Source organism: Microchirus variegatus (assembly GCF_963457635.1).
Source record: "Microchirus variegatus genome assembly, chromosome: 3".
In the NCBI taxonomy this organism is placed as follows: domain Eukaryota; kingdom Metazoa; phylum Chordata; class Actinopteri; order Pleuronectiformes; family Soleidae; genus Microchirus; species Microchirus variegatus.
In genome coordinates, this window is record NC_139804.1 from 311,453 (window position 1) to 331,127 (window position 19,675).

Genomic DNA, 19,675 nt, shown 5'->3' on the forward strand with positions numbered 1-19,675 from the left:
ATATATACACAATATACACTCACACACACACACACACACACACACACACACACAGTTACCTAAATCTGTTATAAAATATAGAATCTGCCGTTTTCGTACCGTGGAGTTGGTCGAGTTCAGTGTGCGAGAAACAGACGGAGGTAAAGAGGATGAAAACGCCTTCACCACTTCATAAAAACCATCTGAAAAAATAAGATTCTAAAAGCAATCGACAGCAACTGGTGTTTGTCTCCCCCGTGTGGTCGACGAGAGAATGACACGCTTTAAAGCCATTCCTTTACAGTGAGATGTACACACCCTCCAGGACTTAGATTTATATACACACACACACACATATATATATATATATGTTTATATACATGTGTGTATATATACACCAATATATATATATATAGATATATATATATATAAAAGATATTAAGCATTAAAAATTCCACATTTAAAAACTTACAATAAATAATATATGCAGGCATTTCATTAAGATAAAATTTCATAGATTGTGATCTACAGTCGTTAAAAAGACAATTTATTCTCCTTTAATCAAACGTCCGTTCATCGTCTAAACTCACACGGATTCTTGGCATCTGAGTGATTCAGTGATTCAGTGATTCAGTGATTCAGTGAGTGACGGGTTCATCAGGACGACTCGTCCTCTGCGTCCTCGTCTCGTCTCTGGTTCACAACATGTTCATGATAAAGTTGTACATCTGAGTCAGAACCACGAAGTGAACGGGTAAACACGAGCGCCGGTCCTGAGTGGCAGGATCACAGGTCAGCCAGGAGAGGGCGTTGTACTGTTCCAGGACAAATCTGTGACCGGGGACAAACGAGGACAGAAGGGGACAGAAGGACACGTTAAAAACAAGGACACTCGCTCACTCCCTAGTTTGTGTCTCATGTGAGTCTCATTTTTAACGTTGACATCACAGTTGTTTATCTGCTCCTCGTCTCGTTCTTCCCTCTCAACCTGTCTTGGCAGATGCTGCACATCTTTTCTCTCCACTGCCCCCTAGTGTTTGTGTTTCTCTGATCTCCATCATGTCGTTCACAGACCTGAGATCATGAGGTCGAGTCGCAACTAAATGAACTGAACTGACTTCATCATCACTGACACTAACCTTAACTTTAACCTTGAACCAGTCCATGACCAACACTAACCTAACCTCCCATCTTAGTCCTAAACTTCAGCTCCAGTTCCTCAGGAGGAGCAGGTTTAGGTCTCCATGAGGACCAAGTTTTGGTCTCCATGAGGACCAAGTTTTGGTTTCCATGAGGACCAGGTTATGGTCTCCATGAGGACCAGGTTATGGTCTCCATGAGGACCAAGTTTAGGTCTCCATGAGGAGCAGGTTTAGGTCTCCATGAGGAGCAGGTTTAGGTCTCCATGAGGACCAAGTTTAGGTCTCCATGAGGAGCAAGCTTAGGTCTCCATGAGGAGCAGGTTTTGGTCTCCATGAGGAGCAGGTTTTGGTCTCCATGAGGAGCAGGTTTTGGTCTCCATGAGGACCAGGTTTTGGTCTCCATGAGGACCAAGTTTTGGTCTCCATGAGGACCAGGTTTAGGTCTCCATGAGGACCAGGTTTAGGTCTCCATGAGGAGCAGGTTTTGGTCTCCATGAGGAGCAGGTTTAGGTCTCCATGAGGACCAAGTTTTGGTCTCCATGAGGAGCAGGTTTAGGTCTCCATGAGGACCAGGTTTTGGTCTCCATGAGGACCAAGTTTTGGTCTCCATGAGGAGCAGGTTTAGGTCTCCATGAGGAGCAGGTTTAGGTCTCCATGAGGAGCAGGTTTTGGTCTCCATGAGGAGCAGGTTTAGGTCTCCATGAGGACCAAGTTTTGGTCTCCATGAGGACCAGGTTTTGGTCTCCATGAGGACCAGGTTTTGGTCTCCATGAGGACCAGGTTTTGGTCTCCATGAGGACCTGAGGAGGTTGCGTACCTGAGGACGTCGGAGGTGTGGTTAGAGTCCAGAGGGTGGGAGTGTTTACTGTGCAGGAGCTCGTCTGATTGGACAGAAGACACGTGCAGGTGCAGAGACGCCTGACGACAGAGAGAAAAACATCAACCTTCTTCAACAGGATCCTCACACCTGGACTTTAAGGACCAATGTGTCATGTGACGTCTGTGTGGTCGTGTACCTTGAGGAACAGAGGACACTGGTTCTGAGCTTGAGGACAAGCAGACCAGAACCAGTCTGGCAGAGGTCCAGCTTTAGCTGTGGAGACAAAGTAACCCAGAGCCATGGGCTGCTGCAAGATGTTCAGAGCTTCTTCATGACTCTCCAGACGATCTGCACCCTGACCCTGAGAGACAGTGAGAGAGTGAGACAGTGAGAGAGTGAGACAATGAGAGAGTGAGACACAGTGAGACAGTGACAGGACATCTTCAGTCAAACAGCTTCACATGTTCATGAGATGATTTTAAATTCATCTCAGATGAACATGTGAAAGTATTTTAATGTTTTATCTCCACAGGAAATAATGATTTTAAATCAAAAATAAAAGTTTGAGATGTTGGGGGCGTGTCCATGGGCGGAGCCAAACACACAAACACACACACAGTGAGGACCACGATGATCTCAGCCTGAACCAAACATAAAGAGACTTTCGCTCCACTTTGTGTGACTTTAACGACGTTCAGCTTCAGTCCTGCTCTCCGTCTCCCCCTGTGTCTGTCAGTGGTACTGCAGCACCGGCTCACTCACCTTGCTGCCGTCTCCTCCGTGGTGATAGTGGGAACCGGGGGAGTGAACGGGGGAGGTGGTGGGGGAGTTTGGCAGGATGTTGATGAGATCTGGATCCACCATGTCGTTGTCAAACAGGTCAAAGATTCCCATTCCATCAGAGCCGTCTGTCAACACACACACACACACACACACACACACACACACACACACACACACAGGTTTACAGAGGTTCAGGGAGCTTCAGAGAGCAGATGTTGGACAGGCTCCTCCTCTTCCTCCTCAGAACAGGAAGTGTACCTGGGTTGATGGGGTTGAAGTTGATGTCGATGGGCTCGGTGGTGCTGGTGTTGACCTGGACCATGGCTGAGGTGGGAAACACCAGGATGTGAGTGCACGACGTGTCCTGAGGCGTGTTCAGCTGAGATGTTTGCATGTTTAACGTGGTGCTGCGACCAAACACTGAACCTGTGGACACAGAGTCTGCAACACCAGAGGACAACAGACGTCAGCACCACAGACACAGAGTCCTCATCATCATCATCATCCTCATCATCCTTCTTCTTCTTCTACGTTTGTTTACCTGGCAGAATGACGAAGGAGCCCTGAGGCTCCATGGCAACCAGACAAGCGCTGAGGATGCTGGGAGTGTCAGCAGCAGAGATGCCACACATCTTACATGTCTCCTTCAGACGTTTACTCAGAGACTGAAGGTTCCTCCTGCTCAGCAGAATACTCCAGTCTGTGTGAGACACACACACACACACACACACAAGTTACAAAACGATTCCGTGTGATTTCAGATATTCGGCGTCAGGAGGAACGACGTGTTCACGGTGGTAGACGGGTAAGGTCGTGTGTGTGTGTGTGTGTGTGTGTGTGTGTGAGACACACACACACACACACACACAAGTTACAAAACGATTCCGTGTGATTTCAGATATTCGGCGTCAGGAGGAACGACGTGTTCACGGTGGTAGACGGGTAAGGTCGTGTGTGTGTGTGTGTCATGGATGTATAATATGAACTGGACAGAGCTCCGCCCCCTCTGCCTTGAAGACAATGTTTACATGGTGGTCACTGTGGGTACTGCAACAGAACACCCCATGGAGCCCAAAAGCATTTTTCCCATTGACCTCAATAGTAAAAGTGTCCACAGGACACCTGGAGACATGGACACGGGCTTTTATAGATCTGTATATAATAGACACTACTGCACGTGCTCTATAGGCCTAACCATGGCCACATAACACGCTAATAAACCAGGAAGTCAGAAACTGTTTTGGCTTAATGAGCTGAGTGAGCAGCTTCATGAACAGAAGCAAAGGGGGCGGAGCTTATCCAGTTCATATAATACATCCATGGTGGGCGTGTCCTGGGGACGAAGAAATAAGACGCCCTACTTTTAGGCAGGACACCCTAAAGACGCCCTATTTGTTCGGGACCGTCTGTTAGAGTCTGTCTGAGATCAGTTTGAACACCAACAAAACCATTCATTCATCATCTATAAACACTGGAACGTCTCTTTGTGCAAAAGCTTTGCTGCAAACAGATGATGAACCAGAGTCTCTGCAGGTTTCAACAAGTCAAATTTAAGACTTTTTAAGACTTTTTAAAGACCATAATGAACACAATTTAAGACTCATTTCAAATCCATAACAGTAAAAAAGTACAAAAGACATGAAGGAAAATTGGAGCCTTTGCTCTTACTCATCTTTTGAGAGCAATAGTTTCCTCCGCTGCTATGCTAAGCTGTAGCACACTAGCTAGTGGTGCTGGATAAACCCTCCCCAGGCAGCACAGGTGACCTACTTCAATTCTGTGTTGTAGTTATTGTTGTTATCACATCCTCAAAAATAGAAACATTTCAAAGCGAGACTGAAGTTTGTGCATGTTTTAAATAAAAGTAACGTTCATAGATTTTTAAGACCTTTCAAAACTGTATTTTAAGATCTTTTAGGAGATTTTAGGAGAATTTAAGACATTTTAAGGCCTTAAATTCAAATGATTGGAGTCAGCAGGGGCGCTGCTCAGAGAAAAAAGGCCTGCACCAGACGAGGGGCACCCTCTAGAATGACACTGCCTTGACTTTAGTGATGTCAGAACACACAGAACAGCCAGTGTGTGTGTGTGTGTGTGTGTGCATTTGTGGGCGTGTACCTCTCAGCTCGCCGTGTCCCATCCTCCCGAGCCGTCCAATCACCACCCGCCACGGCAGTGATGTCACCTGCACCAGGCCGAGACACCACTCCCACAGCTTCTGTAGACCCAGACGTCTGGCTGAGGCTTTTTTCCTGCGAGCTCTGAAAACAACGACAACGGTAAACAACAACAACAACAACAGCAGCAGCAGCAAAGGACCAGCGTCAGACTCAGTTGTGTGTCTCACCTGTTGGGAACGTCGATGCTGATGATGCACGTCTCCAGCAGCTCTCCGTGTTGGTCGGTGCAGGACGCCAGCAGCCAGCGCTGGTCATGTGACAGACAGTAACCCACAAACAGGACGTTGTATTTCTGAGAAGCTTCACCAAACGTTTCCCCGAGTTCCGTCTGTTTGTCTTTGACTGGAGCCAAGATGAAGGGAGGCGTGTACAGACGGAGACACTCTGGTCTCTGCAGGAACAGACACGACAACAGACGGTTAACCACAGTCAACAGGTCACTGACCACGTCTGTTACTGAGCCAGTCAGTCACTGACAGACAGATAACCTCATCTGTGACTCACAGACAGGTAAGTGTGTCAGTAGATGTCTGTACCTCAGGGTTCTTCAGAGCCATGTCGATGGCCAGTCCTGGTCCAAACCCTGTGAGAGCTTTGAAGTTGGTGGAGTTGGGCAGAGGTCGTCGACACTGAGTGAACACGGAGAAAGCCAGAGACTTGAGGTGCTGAGCGTAGAGGTGGCGCCCCCCGCTGGTCACAGGCTGCAGCAGATACTGACAGGGAACAATCTGAGAGGAAGAAATAAACACAACAAGAATGAGTTTGTTTTAAATCAGTGTTAGAGCTGCAACAAGAACCAGGAAATGAGGAAATTCTTAATGTTTCTGTTCAGCTTTATTCATTTAAAGACAAGTTTTTGTGATTAAAATAATCACAGATGAACCATGATGACGTTCATCTGTGATTCAAAATGTGCTTTCATGTTTGAAACTCATATTTAAAATCAGATATTATTATTAATAATAATAAAACCGGAGGAAGATAAAAATCTCTTCAGTGTAATAACAACAACAATAATAATATATATATAAAATAATAATAATAATAGATGGACATGAAGGACTCTGTTGATCCTCCATCATGTGTCTCCTGCTCCACGGCTCCTCCCTGTGGACTCTGTGTGAACTGCTCTGTTGTGATGTCAGTGTGTGTGTGTGTGTCACTGACCTGCACAGACACAGAGTTCCTGATGTGAGGAGGCAGAAAGTGCAGCATCTCCATGTAGCAGCGTAACAGACCCAGAGTGAAGCTGCTGGAGTGAACCTCTCTGTCTGCGTCTTCATAACTGAAGGGATCTACCATGTAAACCACGATGGCGGGGGGGAAGGACACGGCGTGAGACTCTCCGTCTGTGGGTTTTCCCACTTTGTCTCGCTCCATTGTGCTGTCAACAAAAGTCGTGAAACTTTAGATATAATATATTACACATTAATCATAAACAGAGGATATGAACGGACCTCTCTGGCGCCTCTGTGGACGTCTGATTGGCTGCAGGTCCGTTCTCTGCTGCCTGCTGATTGGACGCCGGTCCGTTGTGAGACGAGCTGCTGCTCTGCAGAGACGACGATCCAAACGCAGAGTAAGAGCTGGGTTTGGCTGAGGTCTGAGGGGCGGAGGAAGGGGCGGGGCCAGGGGCGGGGCCAGGGACGGAGCCGGGGGCCGAGCCGCTGACCTGGGCCGGCTGGGTGGAGGCGGAGCTGGTAGTGTTGGTGCTCTGAGGTCCTGAGGAGGTGCTGGAGGAGGTGCAGGTCTGCGAGGAGGCCACAGGGGGGCAGCGTTGGGACAAGAGGGAGCTGTCCAAAGACTGTTGTGACAGGTACGGAGCTGAGAGAAGTCACAGATGAAAACATCAATCACCATTTTGGACAAAGCTCTGGTTACTTTGAGACGAAGTGAACACGTTACCTAGATCATAGCGACACACTTGAGCAAAGAGCTTGAGTTTGTTAAAGGCTTCGTTGTTTCCATCTCTGGACGACATCTTCAGGAACCAATCACTGAGCGGCTGCTCGGACAGACTCCGCCCTTCTGAGCTGCCGACCTTCAGGATCCCATCAGGATGATTCTTACAGATGGCTCTGTGCTGCCCCAACTGGCAGGACTGTGGAGAGACATTGAAGAGATTAGGGCTGACTTTACACCACAACTGCTGAGTGAAACTGACAAAACATTTGATCAAATAACTTTGGTTTAGATGGTGAAGGCGTTTTTGGGGCTTAAAAAACACACAAAAAAATGGCACCACCCTCCAGAGTGTAAATGTTAAAAACACTCCACCGTATCGTTCCCGTCTAAAGGGTTGAAAACACTAAAGTGAGCTCTGAGCTGCTCACGCTGACTATCCTCATGTACGCTGACGTCAGATCCATGTGCAGAACAGACAAACAACAAACATGTGGGATTAGAATCCATCAGTCGCACATTCAAGTCACCTTAGCTGCTACTTCGTGCGACTACAGAGAAGTAGAACCTGCTGTTGTTGTATGGCAGTGCTTCACAGCGCCACCTAGCCACCTAGCATGCATACTACATCACATTTCACACACTTTAGCATCACCGTGTGCGTGCAGATTGACACCCAAAGACGCTCATCTAAACACGGAATAAAAAGTGGGAACACGACACTTTAGCGGTTTGTGTTCAGATGGTTGTCGTGTGAAGCTAGGCTAACAGCTAACAGACTCCTCTGTTCAGAGGAGGACGTGTCGGCAGGTTCAGGTTCATGTTCTTACCTCATACATCGCACACAGATCTTTGAAGAAAACCTTGGCCCCGCGGAGAAGACACTCGTTTTCTGGGCAGATGACGACGTAGCCCACATCTCTGTGGGAGCCAAAAGGATCCAGCAGCAGCTTCTCCCAGTACGGCAAACCGAACGGAGACAGCACCACAAAGTCAAACTCGTAACCCACCAGGAAGGTGGGGATGGGCAGAGGCTCAGGAGACTCGTCTGTGCCGTACGAGCCTCTGCCGGCCATCTTATGGAACTGCTGCCAGGTCAGAGGTCCTTGAACGCCCCAGGAGCGAACACTCCTCTTCTTCTGGATGGTGTCCTGCAGCACAGGCTGGAGAGACAGCAGCACACGCAGGACGTCCTGAGAGAAGAGTTTACTCATGTCTGCTGCTGCAGAGGAGAAACACAACAAAGCTCAGTCAACGTCACTGCGTTAAAGGTTAGAAAAGGAAAAGCTTTGAAAAGACAAAGACCTACATTTGCATTTTGGCCACTGATGAAGACTCGTGCTCTTCACCAGAGCTTCGTCCACTTTCCCTCCCGACATGTTATCCATGAACTGTCGGCCGTGCTCCAGAGCCATGTAGCAGTCGTTATAACAGTCCCTCTCTTCTACCCTCACAAATGAGCTGGGGGCGGAGCTTGTTTTGGGGTATTCCACACCTGCCATTGGGGCGAACGGGTTGGTGCACTGGTCCTGCAGCAGGAGGATGAGCTCATCTGGAGGTTTCTCCTTCAGGCTGCCGGGCTTGTGCGACGTGGAAACTCGGAGTTCTTCAAAACACCTCTCGGTGTCTCGACCGGCGTCCGAGCCTCGACCCACGACCTCCAGCTCATCCTCCAGGAAGAGACCGGCCGACTGACCGAATCGGCGGTTGGCGACGGCGCTGAAGCCGCAGGTGCACGGGTACTGAGCCTCGCCGTTGTCTTTGAGGTAAACGCCCACGTCTGCTCCTCTGATGTTCATGTTACACACACACACGCAGCAGCTGTCAAAGTTACAGTCTTTGTAGAGGTTCATGACCGACTCTGACAGGATGAGGGTGACGTAGAGACTGTGAGCCTCGGGGATGGAGGGAACCGTGGCCGGCTCCACGGAGCTCAGCGGGCGGCAGGTGGAGGGCGTGGAGGCCGGCGAGTACAGGTCAGAGTTGTCGTACTTGAGCGAGCCCTGGACGCTGGACGGGCCTCGGGGAGTGCGTGGGGTCCGTGGCGTGCGCGGCGTGGGCACGGAGAAGCGCGGCGTGGCGGGGGAGGGGGAGGGCAGGATGCCCGCGCCGCTGTTACTGGGCGGAGCGCTGCTGGACATGAAGGGCGTGTGAGTCTGAGGCGTGTACGTCTGACTGTAGTCTGGCTCCACACTGGGCACGTTACTGTCACACACACACACACACACACACACACACAGGTCATTGTTACTGTGTGATATGATGCAAAACATGGTGGAGCAAAGACAAGGACCAGAGTCCTGGATTTAGTGACATCTAGAGGCTACTTCAGAAATAACACCCAAATGAATTCCAAGACTTCATGTAAAGAGTAATGAGAAATAATGAGTCATTAAAGTATGTTCATTGATCCTCACTTGACCTTTAACAATTGTATATGTGTGTGTGTGTGTGTATATACACACACACACACACACACACACACACACACGTATATATATATATATATATATATATATATATATATATATATATATATATATATATATATATATATATACACACACACACACACACACACACATATACACACACACATATATACACACACAATTGTTAAAGGTCTAGTGACAGTGATATATATATATATATATACACACACACACACGTGTATATATATATATATATATATATATATATATAAAATCACACACATTTGTGTACACACGTATATATATATATATATACACTCATACACACATTTATACACACACGTGTATATACATACATTTATATGTGTACACGTATATATACACGTGTACACGTATATGTATACACGTGTACACGTGTACACGTATATGTACACACGTGTACACGTATATGTACACACGTGTACACGTACACGTGTACACGTACACGTGTACACGTACACGTGTACACGTATATGTACACGTGTACACGTATATGTACACGTGTACACGTATATGTACACGTGTACACGTATATGTACACGTGTACACGTATATGTACACGTGTACACGTATATGTACACGTGTACACGTATATGTACACGTGTACACGTATATGTACACGTGTACACGTATATGTACACGTGTACACGTATATGTACACGTGTACACGTATATGTACACGTGTACACGTATATGTACACGTGTACACGTATATGTACACGTGTACACGTATATGTACACGTGTACACGTATATGTACACACGTACACGTATATGTACACACGTACACGTATATGTACACACGTATATATACACACGTATATATACACACACGTATACATACATATACGTGTACACACACACGTACACATACATATACGTGTACACACACACGTACACACACACGTGTACACACACACATATACACACACGTGTACACACACACACACGTATACATACGTATACGTGTACACACGTGTACACACACACACGTATACATACGTATACGTGTACACACGTGTACACACACACGTGTACACACACATACGTGTACACACGTGTACACACACACGTGTACACACACGTGTACACACACACACACGTATACATACGTACACACACGTATATACACACGTATATACACATGTACACACACATATACATAAACACACACATAAAACAAATATAAAATATATATAACATACATATTTCTATATATATATAAAATATAAGAGAACAAAGAAGTGACTTGGTCTCACTCAGTGAGGAACAGTTGACAGACATGAGCAGCTTCCTGTTTCCTAAAGGTCAAAGGTCACAGGTGAAACTGACCTGTCTTTGGTGAGGAGGTTGACGTTGGTCACCGGTGGAATCAGGTCCATCTTCCCCAGAGTCCAGCTGGGTGTGTAGACGCACTCATCAGGCAGTTTGAGTGGTAACAGACAGTGACTGGGCAGCGTCTTCAGAGGAGCGTACATGGAGCAGCCCACGAACGACTGACACGAGTCAGGCTTGAACACGAAGGAAAAGTCCTGGAAAACAGAGAACTCTGAACATGAGCATCACTGAACAGGTGATGATCAGAGGCTCCTCCCCCTCTGGTGTTATCTACCTTTATCTCAGAGGGCTTCGGGCTGCAGAATCCTTCCTCCACCTCCATCTTGAAGTGAGTGTTGATCTGAGAGCCGTCGAGCAGAGTCAGACCTGCTCCTGTTTCCAGACTGTCTTTACTCCCTGAGTTCATGGGAGAATAACCCTGCTGCTCCAGAGAGGGAGGGGTGGGAAACATCTGGTGCAGATCTGCTGAGCCTGCACAAACATGACAGAGTGAGATTATCATTCATCTGAATTACAGATCAACAGGGTTTCAGTCTCCTTACTTATGGAAGACAAAGAGTCCAGCGTGGTGGGTTTGTTTTCTTTACAGCCAAACTTGTCCTCGGCTCCAGCTCCAGCTCTTTTGGATCCAGGCTGTGGAGACGAGACCATTCAAATCACACCAAGACACTTTGTGTGTTTGTGTTTCAACATGAGCAGAGACACACAAACACAATTACCGCCAACTCGTCTTCATCCGAATTAAAGATTTTATCCAGGTCGCTGTAGGAAACTGCCAGGTCGTTCTCATGGATGAGGCTGGTGGAGGCTGAGGGTTTGCTGCCTGAAGGACCCTGACCATCTGACCACATGACACATGAGGAAACATCAGGAAAACATCAGGAAACATGAGAATAAGGTGAGGAAAAAGCCTCTCTGCAAACTCAGAGCAGAAGAAAAGCAGGACTTTCTCACCTTCTGCAGATGATCCAGTTCCTTCATCCACCTGAGTGAAAAAAGGATCAGAGTAATGATTTCATTAGAATTCTAATGATTCTAGTTTGATGAAAACAAATGAGAAACACACACACACACACCTTCACCCTCTTGCCGTCTCTCTCAGCTCCAGACTTGTCCTTCTTGTCAGAGAAGGTAAACTCATCATCTCCCTCTTCAAAGGCGTAAGGATCAGGTTCTTCACTGTGCTCTTCGTCTCCTGTGGCCGACGACAGATGGCTGTTCCTCCTCTGAGCGTAAGTCTTCACCAGCTCCTGAGAAACCTTCAGAGGCTGTGAAGAGGCTGACATGGACCTGCAGACAGAAACATAGATGTTCACACACTGAAGAGGCTGACATGGACCTGCAGACAGAAACATAGATGTTCACACACTGAAGAGGCCGACATGGACCTGCAGACAGAAACATAGATGTTCACACACTGAAGAGGCCGACATGGACCTGCAGACAGAAACATAGATGTTCACACACTGAAGAGGCCGACATGGACCTGCAGACAGAAACATAGATGTTCACACACTGAAGAGGCTGACATGGACCTGCAGACAGAAACATAGATGTTCACACACTGAAGAGGCCGACATGGACCTGCAGACAGAAACATAGATGTTCACACACTGCAGAGGCCGACATGGACCTGCAGACAGAAACATAGATGTTCACACACTGAAGAGGCTGACATGGACCTGCAGACAGAAACATAGATGTTCACACACTGAAGAGGCCGACATGGACCTGCAGACAGAAACATAGATGTTCACACACTGCAGAGGCCGACATGGACCTGCAGACAGAAACATAGATGTTCACACACCGCAGACATACAGAGTTGAGGAAGAGTCATGATCTACTTACTCAGTTACAGATACGACGCTTTCTGTTCTTCCTCCACAATCTTCTCCACTTTTACCCACGGGCAGCTGAGGCGTCAGGAAGGTGGACGCCTTCTTCCTGGGCAGCTTGAAATACTTCCATGGATTGTGTGTGGAGTCTGCGTGAGGGTTGACGGCTGAACCTACAAACACTGTGGGCTCCAGGGTTTCGTTGTAAGCTGAAGGGAACGACAGAGGCAGGTTCTCCAGAGGAGGATCCTCAGACGAGCTCTTCTGTGGCAGCAGACACGGCTCCACTGACGGAGGGTAGAAAGGCTGGTGTATCGGCGTGGACGAGTTCTTTACACCAGCTGAAGACGTGATGTCACCGTCACTGTGATCACAGGGGTGAGGGCTGAGAGGAGGAGGAGGAGGGGAACCAACCAGGTCAGCAGCAGCAGGGCCGTGGCTGTGCAGCGTAGGAGCTTTAGGGGGCGCCGTGTCCACGTGGTGTAAACTGGGATAAGATCCGTCGTCCTGTGATCGGAGACAGAGCCTCTGCGTCTGTGGCTCCACAGACTGATCGTCACTGACTGAGTTCCTGTGGTGAAAGGCCGTCTGTGGCCTCTTCTGCTGCTTCTCACTCTTCTCCAGCTTCTCCAGCAGCTTGTGTTTAGGAGCTGGAGGAGCAGCTGGTCCTGATGAAGGCAGGTGTCCTGAGGTGCTGCTGCATCGCTGCTTCTGATTCTTATGTCTGTGAGACAGAGTTCAGAGGATCAGAGATCCATCCCATCATAAACAAAACCACTGCTCACACAGGAGACTTCAACAAACCTTGAACAGTTGCAGTGCGGCCGGTGAGTCGACTCCACAAACTCCCAAAGTCCACTTTTGTCCGACTCGTCGTCACAGGTTTGTCCGTTTGTCAGAGACGTGAACTTCCTCCTGAAAAAGACAAAGAAACATCTGATCAGACGAGAGTCTGAGCGTCAAACATCGTTTTCAGGACGATTGCGCTGAGCTTCGTACTTGTTCCCCGTGCGGTTGATGTTATATTCCTGCCACACAGACTCCACCATCCTGCTGAGCAGCCGGCGAGGGATCTTCCCTCCATGAAGGCTGTGGTTGGAGCTGCAACCATCAGACGAAGAAGACAACCTGAGCCAGCGCTGAGCCAACTGATAATCTGTGAGGAAACACAGGGAAACACGGGGTCAGCGCTCAGCTTCACAGAGGGAGAAAGAAAACGCGACACGGAGCTGCAGCGCTCACCGGTCTGAGCCTCCTCTGGCGATGTGGGCGGAGTCAGAGTGACGGAGGACATGGCGGGGTCTCTGTGCGCGGACTGGACCTGCTGACCTCCACACAGGCCTCCTGAGGTGTTGGTGGAGCTTTGAGGAGCAACAGCAGGAAGATCTGACAGAGGGAGGAGCACCAGACACGAGGGGTACACCATCCTCACACCGGCTACACACACACACACAGAGAAACACACACACACACAGTGAAACTCAGAGCGACAACATTTCAAGCTCACTGACTAAAGAAAAGTGCTGATGTCAGAGTTTCCTGTAGATTGTGTGGTTCTTACCGACGAGGACCTCCACAGCTGCCAGAGAGTCGTCCTCCCAGTCCGTGTCCTCCATCTTGTCTTCCTGGACGTCCTTGCAGCCGGGGCTGATGGGATAGAACTGCCTCCACTCCTCGATGAGTTTCTGAGTGGGATGGTCGGACATCTTGAAAGACTGACCGGTGAGTGTTCCGTTCAAACCGTACGGGCTGAGGATGACTGTGGAGGAAACGCAGACGATGAAGATCCACACAAACACCTGGGGAGGGGGCGGAGCTTTGTGAGCTTACCTTGCAAGGGGGCGGAGCTTTGCTGAGCGAGGCTGAGATGGTCCTCGTCGAGCCACTGAAGAGGCTGATGCTGAGCGATCTCCACACTCGTGCACACGTTACTGTCGCCATGGACGAAGAAGTTAAACGCACACGACAGGTGTTCGCTGGAAGACCAGGAGAGGGATCAGGGATCAACAAACTGAATCCAGGCCATGTTTTCAGACAACGTCAGGAAAAACAAAGTATCCTATGATTTAGACGTTTTCAGGCGACGACAGCAGCTTCAGACGTTGACCACATGCTGTGCATCAGCGATAAAACAATCTAGAAATATTCTGGTGCATAATTTACCCACCACCTGTCTGCTGGCCACGCCCACTTCCTGTAGTGAGCATGGTTTGTCGTAGATTAGACGAGGCAGCTGCTAACGTTGCTAACAGCTGTAGCATGAGCTGATTTATTTTACAGACTGTTTTGATAATCAGTGAATGTGTTTCTTTGATCTTTCAGCTTCTTTAACGTGAATATTTTTCTGTTTTTTTTGCTCCTTAAAAACAAAGAAATCATTCAAAGTCATTTTGAACATTTGAGAACGTCAGCATTTATACGTTTGACAAACACTGATCCATAAACTGTTTGGATTTTTCTGACATTTTCTGGACAACTGAGTCACAATTTATGATTCAGGAATATTTTCTTTAGATTTCAAATTGATTCAGTACAACAGAGTTCTTTATATATATATATATATATACATATACATATATATATATATATATATATATATATATATATATATATATATATGTAAGTTTTTATATTTAGAAAAACCACAGCATAAACACTGCTACAGCTAACATGCTAACAGTCCATGAAGCACATTAACACTGAAGCAACATCCAGAGGCATTTTTACATTTTGATGAAATTAGTCATTGGACATTTGCAGAATCAGCAAAATGATTCTATTGTGATAAATATTGACATGAACGAATATATAATGTTGACATTAAACACGATTCATTTAAACACACACACACACACACACAGAGGTGTGAAAACCCTCTGAGACAAACACACGTGTATATATATATATGGAGCATATAAATGATACGACATATATGGACATAGTTCCTTCCAGAGCTTTGACTCCTGTTCTTATACAGTTTGAACCGCTGAGGATTTAAACCCGTCATTATTATTATTATTATTATTATCAGGATGTGACTTCTGGTCCATATCACCCAGCCCTAACCAGAACGACTCAGATTTAAAAAATAATCCAGATTATTGAGTCTTTTAAATGTGGAGAAGAGAGGATGAAGCTAAACAAACAAACAAACAAACAAACAAACAAACACCTGAGCACTGATTTACTAAACGAGAACATTCTGAACTTTTCTCTTTCACTTTCACCTGTGAAGTGAATCATGTGATGAAAACCTCTGTCTCTGCACCATCTCCTTATTATATCTGATCACTGCAGCTCCTGTTCTAAACTCACTTATCTGAGTTCAGGGGTCACAGTTTGATGTGAAGGGGGCGGAGCCACAAAGATAACCACAAAATAACCTACAACACCAACATTTTCTCTCAGGTATCTGGAGCTGAAAAACGTGTGATTTCACAAAATGATTCGATTCTAATCTAATTCGAATTCTAACAAATTGCTCCTGTGGGTCAGACTGGAGCCTCTGCAGGGCCTGCTGTGGCCCACGGGCCATACGTTTGACAGCAAGTCAATCTTTGTGTGGATCAGAATCACAACCTTCACAATAATCCCAACAAACGTTCAGATTAAACTCACTGAATAAAACAGGTGAAATAACGTCGACTCACCTTTTGTTCACGCTCTTCTCGTCCTTCTGGTACGGCTTCACAAACCACTTCCCGATGCGGACGAAGCCTCGGTTCATGAGGCAGCGCTCCAGCAGGTTGTGGATGGCTTTGAACAGAAGTGTCCGACACTCGTAGGACAAACCGCTCTCCCACTCTCCGTCCTCCTCACCTGAACAACACATTCAAAGGTTAGTTTAACAGACTGAGGCTCGTTCATCAGTAAGAACAGAATAATGTCAGTGTGGACGACATCAACAGGTCGTTTCCTCATCAACTCTCATCTCTGATGTTCACGGCTGCTGTCACACACTCACGTCTCACAATATTCAAAAGACACAATTCCTGATTGAAGTAGACATTTTTGTTTTTTTTCAAATACATGAATAACTAGAAAAGCACTCGGAGAGCGCAGACCTCCACTGTAGTGGAGCTCAGTGCCTGCAGAACACCTGGGTCAGACAGAGAGAGAGAGAGTTGTAACCAGTGATAACGTCTACAGATCTCAGACAATTTCATCCAAATCCGTCCATGACGTTTCCAGTGATGTTTGTCACAGACTTTGACTAAAACATCATCATAAACTGTTCTCCAGGTAAAGAACGCATTAAACTTCTGACTGCGTAACCATGGAGACGCCTCCAGCCTTCATACTTCTGCGCCGTGGCGACGGATACGCACTGCAATTTCCCGCCCAATCAGCAGGGGTCGCTACGCAAGGTTGTTTCTGTCTACAGTGAACAATGGCGTCTGAGAGAGATAGACTGTTGTTGAATCAGAGGACGTTTCTCACTTTTCTGTCACTGAACGCAGTTTTAAGATCATTTGAGAGACAAATGATTCATTTAGAGTCTAAACATGTGCTGAGTGTTAAGATATGATGATTTATAGTTAGACAGCGACGCTGTCAGCGGTGATCAGCTCCGCCTCTGTGGACGCACAGAGCAGCGTTAACTCGGCCTGTCCTGAGGACCAATTACAGCCCTGAATGTCTCCGTTGTCCCTTGACGGACATGACGCAGACTCTGACAGACTCTAGGTAGACGTAAAGTGCTCTGCGTAACATACGTAGAGCACTTTACGCAGGAGTATAAACTGGGCTCGAGTGTCACGCACAGTGTGTTGAACGGTCGACTTTGTGTTGTATCCAGCAGCAGAACAACAACAACCTGAAACCTCCCGTCTATAATCTGAGATTACACATCAAAGATGCTCCGATCACTCACTTGAGAGCTCATTGTGGATGAGCTCAGCGAAGCTGGGGTCGTCTCCCCACCAGAAGATCCAGAGCTCTCTGCGACCCGGAGCGTGGTGTCGTCTCCACACGCTCAGCACGTCTGCAGACAGGCAGCGGCTGAAGCTGCACAGGATGGGGTCCTCTTCAGTCACAGGGAACAGGATCGGTGAAGACGTGGGACCCTGCCACACAAACCGCCGCCATTTGATCCCAGTCAAATCAGCCTGAAGAAGAGGAGGAAGAGGAGGAAGAGGAGGTGAATTAGATCAATCATCTGTTCTGAGTAAATACAGAGAACTGTTTACGTCACGATTTAACCTGCAAACTTTTACTGAGCTCAGATTAAAGTTCACTGTGACTTCTTCAGATGTGGATCCAACATGGAGGTCGTACGTCGCCATCTGTGTGTGTGTGTGTGTGTGTGTGTGTGTGCTGATCTACTGACGACCCAAAGAACTCTAAGATGAAACAAAATGACGTATTTACGCTAAATATGCAACGATCATGAAAGGCAAACTTACACAAATAATCACATAACACACTCGGAGTGTTGTTTACACCATGATCACACTGACCATCATCATCCAAGTTCATCTTTTTTTCAGAATAAAAGCTCTTAATTCTGCACAACTGTCACTTATAGCAAACGCTTTTAGAAATCTGATTTTTTCATCTCCGGGGCTGAATATGAACACTGACGGCTCAGTTATGGTCCAGTCACTGACCACTGGTCCTCACACACACACACACACACAGAGATATATCATTACATCTATGTCACACAGTCATGTCTGTATTTGTGCACAATTTGTTTAAGTATCTTATATAAAGGATTCTATTAAAGCATAATTTTCCAAATATAATCAAAGGTTCGAGTTTAGCTCAATAACGACTGAGCTGTTTGTTATTGTGATGCAACAGCACGTGAATAGATAGATGTGTGAGTGAAGAGGATGACACTGATGTTACACATTTACTTAAACAACACCATCTACTATCATTACTGACGCTGGTGTGTGTATGTATATATATATATATTAATTTATATTAATGGTACATGGAGAATATCGCTGTCTGTGCAGGACATGAATGTGTGTGTGTGTGTGTGTGCAGCAGTTACAGTTCAGCACACACACACACAGAGAACACAACGTTGTGTTGATGAACATCAGTGTGATTAAAGTGTGTTAGTCTCAGGCCTGATGATGATGATGATGATGATGCCTTCACGTTCATCACCAGTTGCCTGATGAACCAGAAATGGCTTTGTGGCCTCGGAGTGCCGGAGCTAAGCTAACGCTGCTAGCGTTGAGCTAGCGCAGAGTCTCACCAGGCAGAAGAGGTTGGAGTGGCAATCCTCCAAACTGGCCCCGTTAGCCACGAAGCACGAACTCATCCTTCACTGCGGCCTTGAAGCGCCGAAGTCCATGGTCTCAATCGGCATCGATGAGCAGAAGCTGCGGTGGTTTAAGTCCAGTAAAAGCGCCGAGCAGCTCGTTAGCTGCACCGAGCTACGGCGAGTCAACCAAGACACAGCCTGTGCCCGGCGCTAGCCTTGCGGCTAAGCTAAGCTAACGCTAGCAGCTCGTAACTGCTGGATTCATCAATCCTGTTTGAAATGTATTGTCTGATGAGGCTAGCAGCTAGCCTGCTGCTACATCACTCTACCGTGAAAGAGTCGCCGCTCACATGGCCCGGACACACGAACGTCCACCCGAAACACGCTCGAGTCCAATCCGCGATCAAATAAAACACGAGTTTAAAAAGTAAGAAAAAACCGGCCAGTCCCTGCTGCGCTAATGCTAATGCTAATGCTAACGGCAGCTAGCCGAGCTCCCCTCCCCCTGGTCTAGCCTGTTAGCACACACGCTAACATAGCAGAGCTGCTCCAACGCTAGCCTGTTAGCTTCATCAAATACTCCGCCACAGCGGCTCCTGTTGAGTGAAAGCGTCAAAAAGCTGCGTCATCTCCTCAAAAGCTCCGTGGAAACGGTCTAAAGGCGGAGAGAGCGCGGCTCGTCATCGTGTTCCGTCCTCAGTCAGATCCATGGATCCTGCACACTTCCATTCTTTCACTTCAGGGATTGAATTCTTTAATGGCGGCCGGGAGGACAACTCTGCCTCTGCTCTCTGATTGGTCCGCGAGGGCCGAGGGGCTGACGTCATCAGCTCCAAGAAGCTCCATGACTTCACAGTTTACAGAAGAAAGGTCTGATGATGAAGAGGAGGAGGATGATGATGTTAATGCATGTTAATGCATGTTATTATTATTATAATAATGATACATATAATGAGTGTGATGTTAATGCATAATAATAATAATAATAATAGTGAGTGTG

The 19,675-nt window shown here is 47.1% G+C and overlaps 1 protein-coding gene across 1 annotated transcript; it reads right to left on the bottom strand.

Annotated features, from left to right (window-relative positions):
- Positions 1–32: 32 nt before the first annotated feature.
- Positions 33–19,398, bottom strand: LOC310924908 (mediator of RNA polymerase II transcription subunit 13-like). Its single transcript, XM_083886768.1, has 29 exons — positions 18,667–19,398; positions 17,326–17,560; positions 16,103–16,271; positions 14,283–14,428; positions 14,014–14,211; positions 13,695–13,889; positions 13,452–13,608; positions 13,257–13,367; positions 12,466–13,176; positions 11,691–11,904; positions 11,569–11,599; positions 11,334–11,455; positions 11,157–11,247; positions 10,889–11,085; positions 10,609–10,808; positions 8,116–9,011; positions 7,637–8,028; positions 6,810–7,005; positions 6,362–6,728; positions 6,072–6,288; positions 5,441–5,632; positions 5,072–5,295; positions 4,843–4,985; positions 3,266–3,424; positions 2,983–3,165; positions 2,704–2,849; positions 2,138–2,302; positions 1,939–2,039; positions 33–810 (listed from the first exon to the last, which is right to left on the bottom strand). Exons 1-29 carry the CDS (start codon positions 18,730–18,732, stop codon positions 678–680), a joined length of 6,357 nt encoding a protein of 2,118 aa, XP_083742894.1. The 5' UTR covers positions 18,733–19,398; the 3' UTR covers positions 33–677.
- Positions 19,399–19,675: the final 277 nt, after the last annotated feature.

Coding starts and splice junctions, on each gene's coding strand:
- LOC310924908 (XM_083886768.1), bottom strand. CDS start 18,732: ATGAGTTCGTGCTTCGTGGCTAACGGGGCCAGTTTGGAGGATTGCCAC. Junction 13,368..13,451: donor ATCAACCGCACGGGGAACAA/GTACGAAGCTCA, acceptor TGTCTTTTTCAG/GAGGAAGTTCACGTCTCTGA. Junction 11,600..11,690: donor GAGACGGCAAGAGGGTGAAG/GTGTGTGTGTGT, acceptor TTTTTCACTCAG/GTGGATGAAGGAACTGGATC.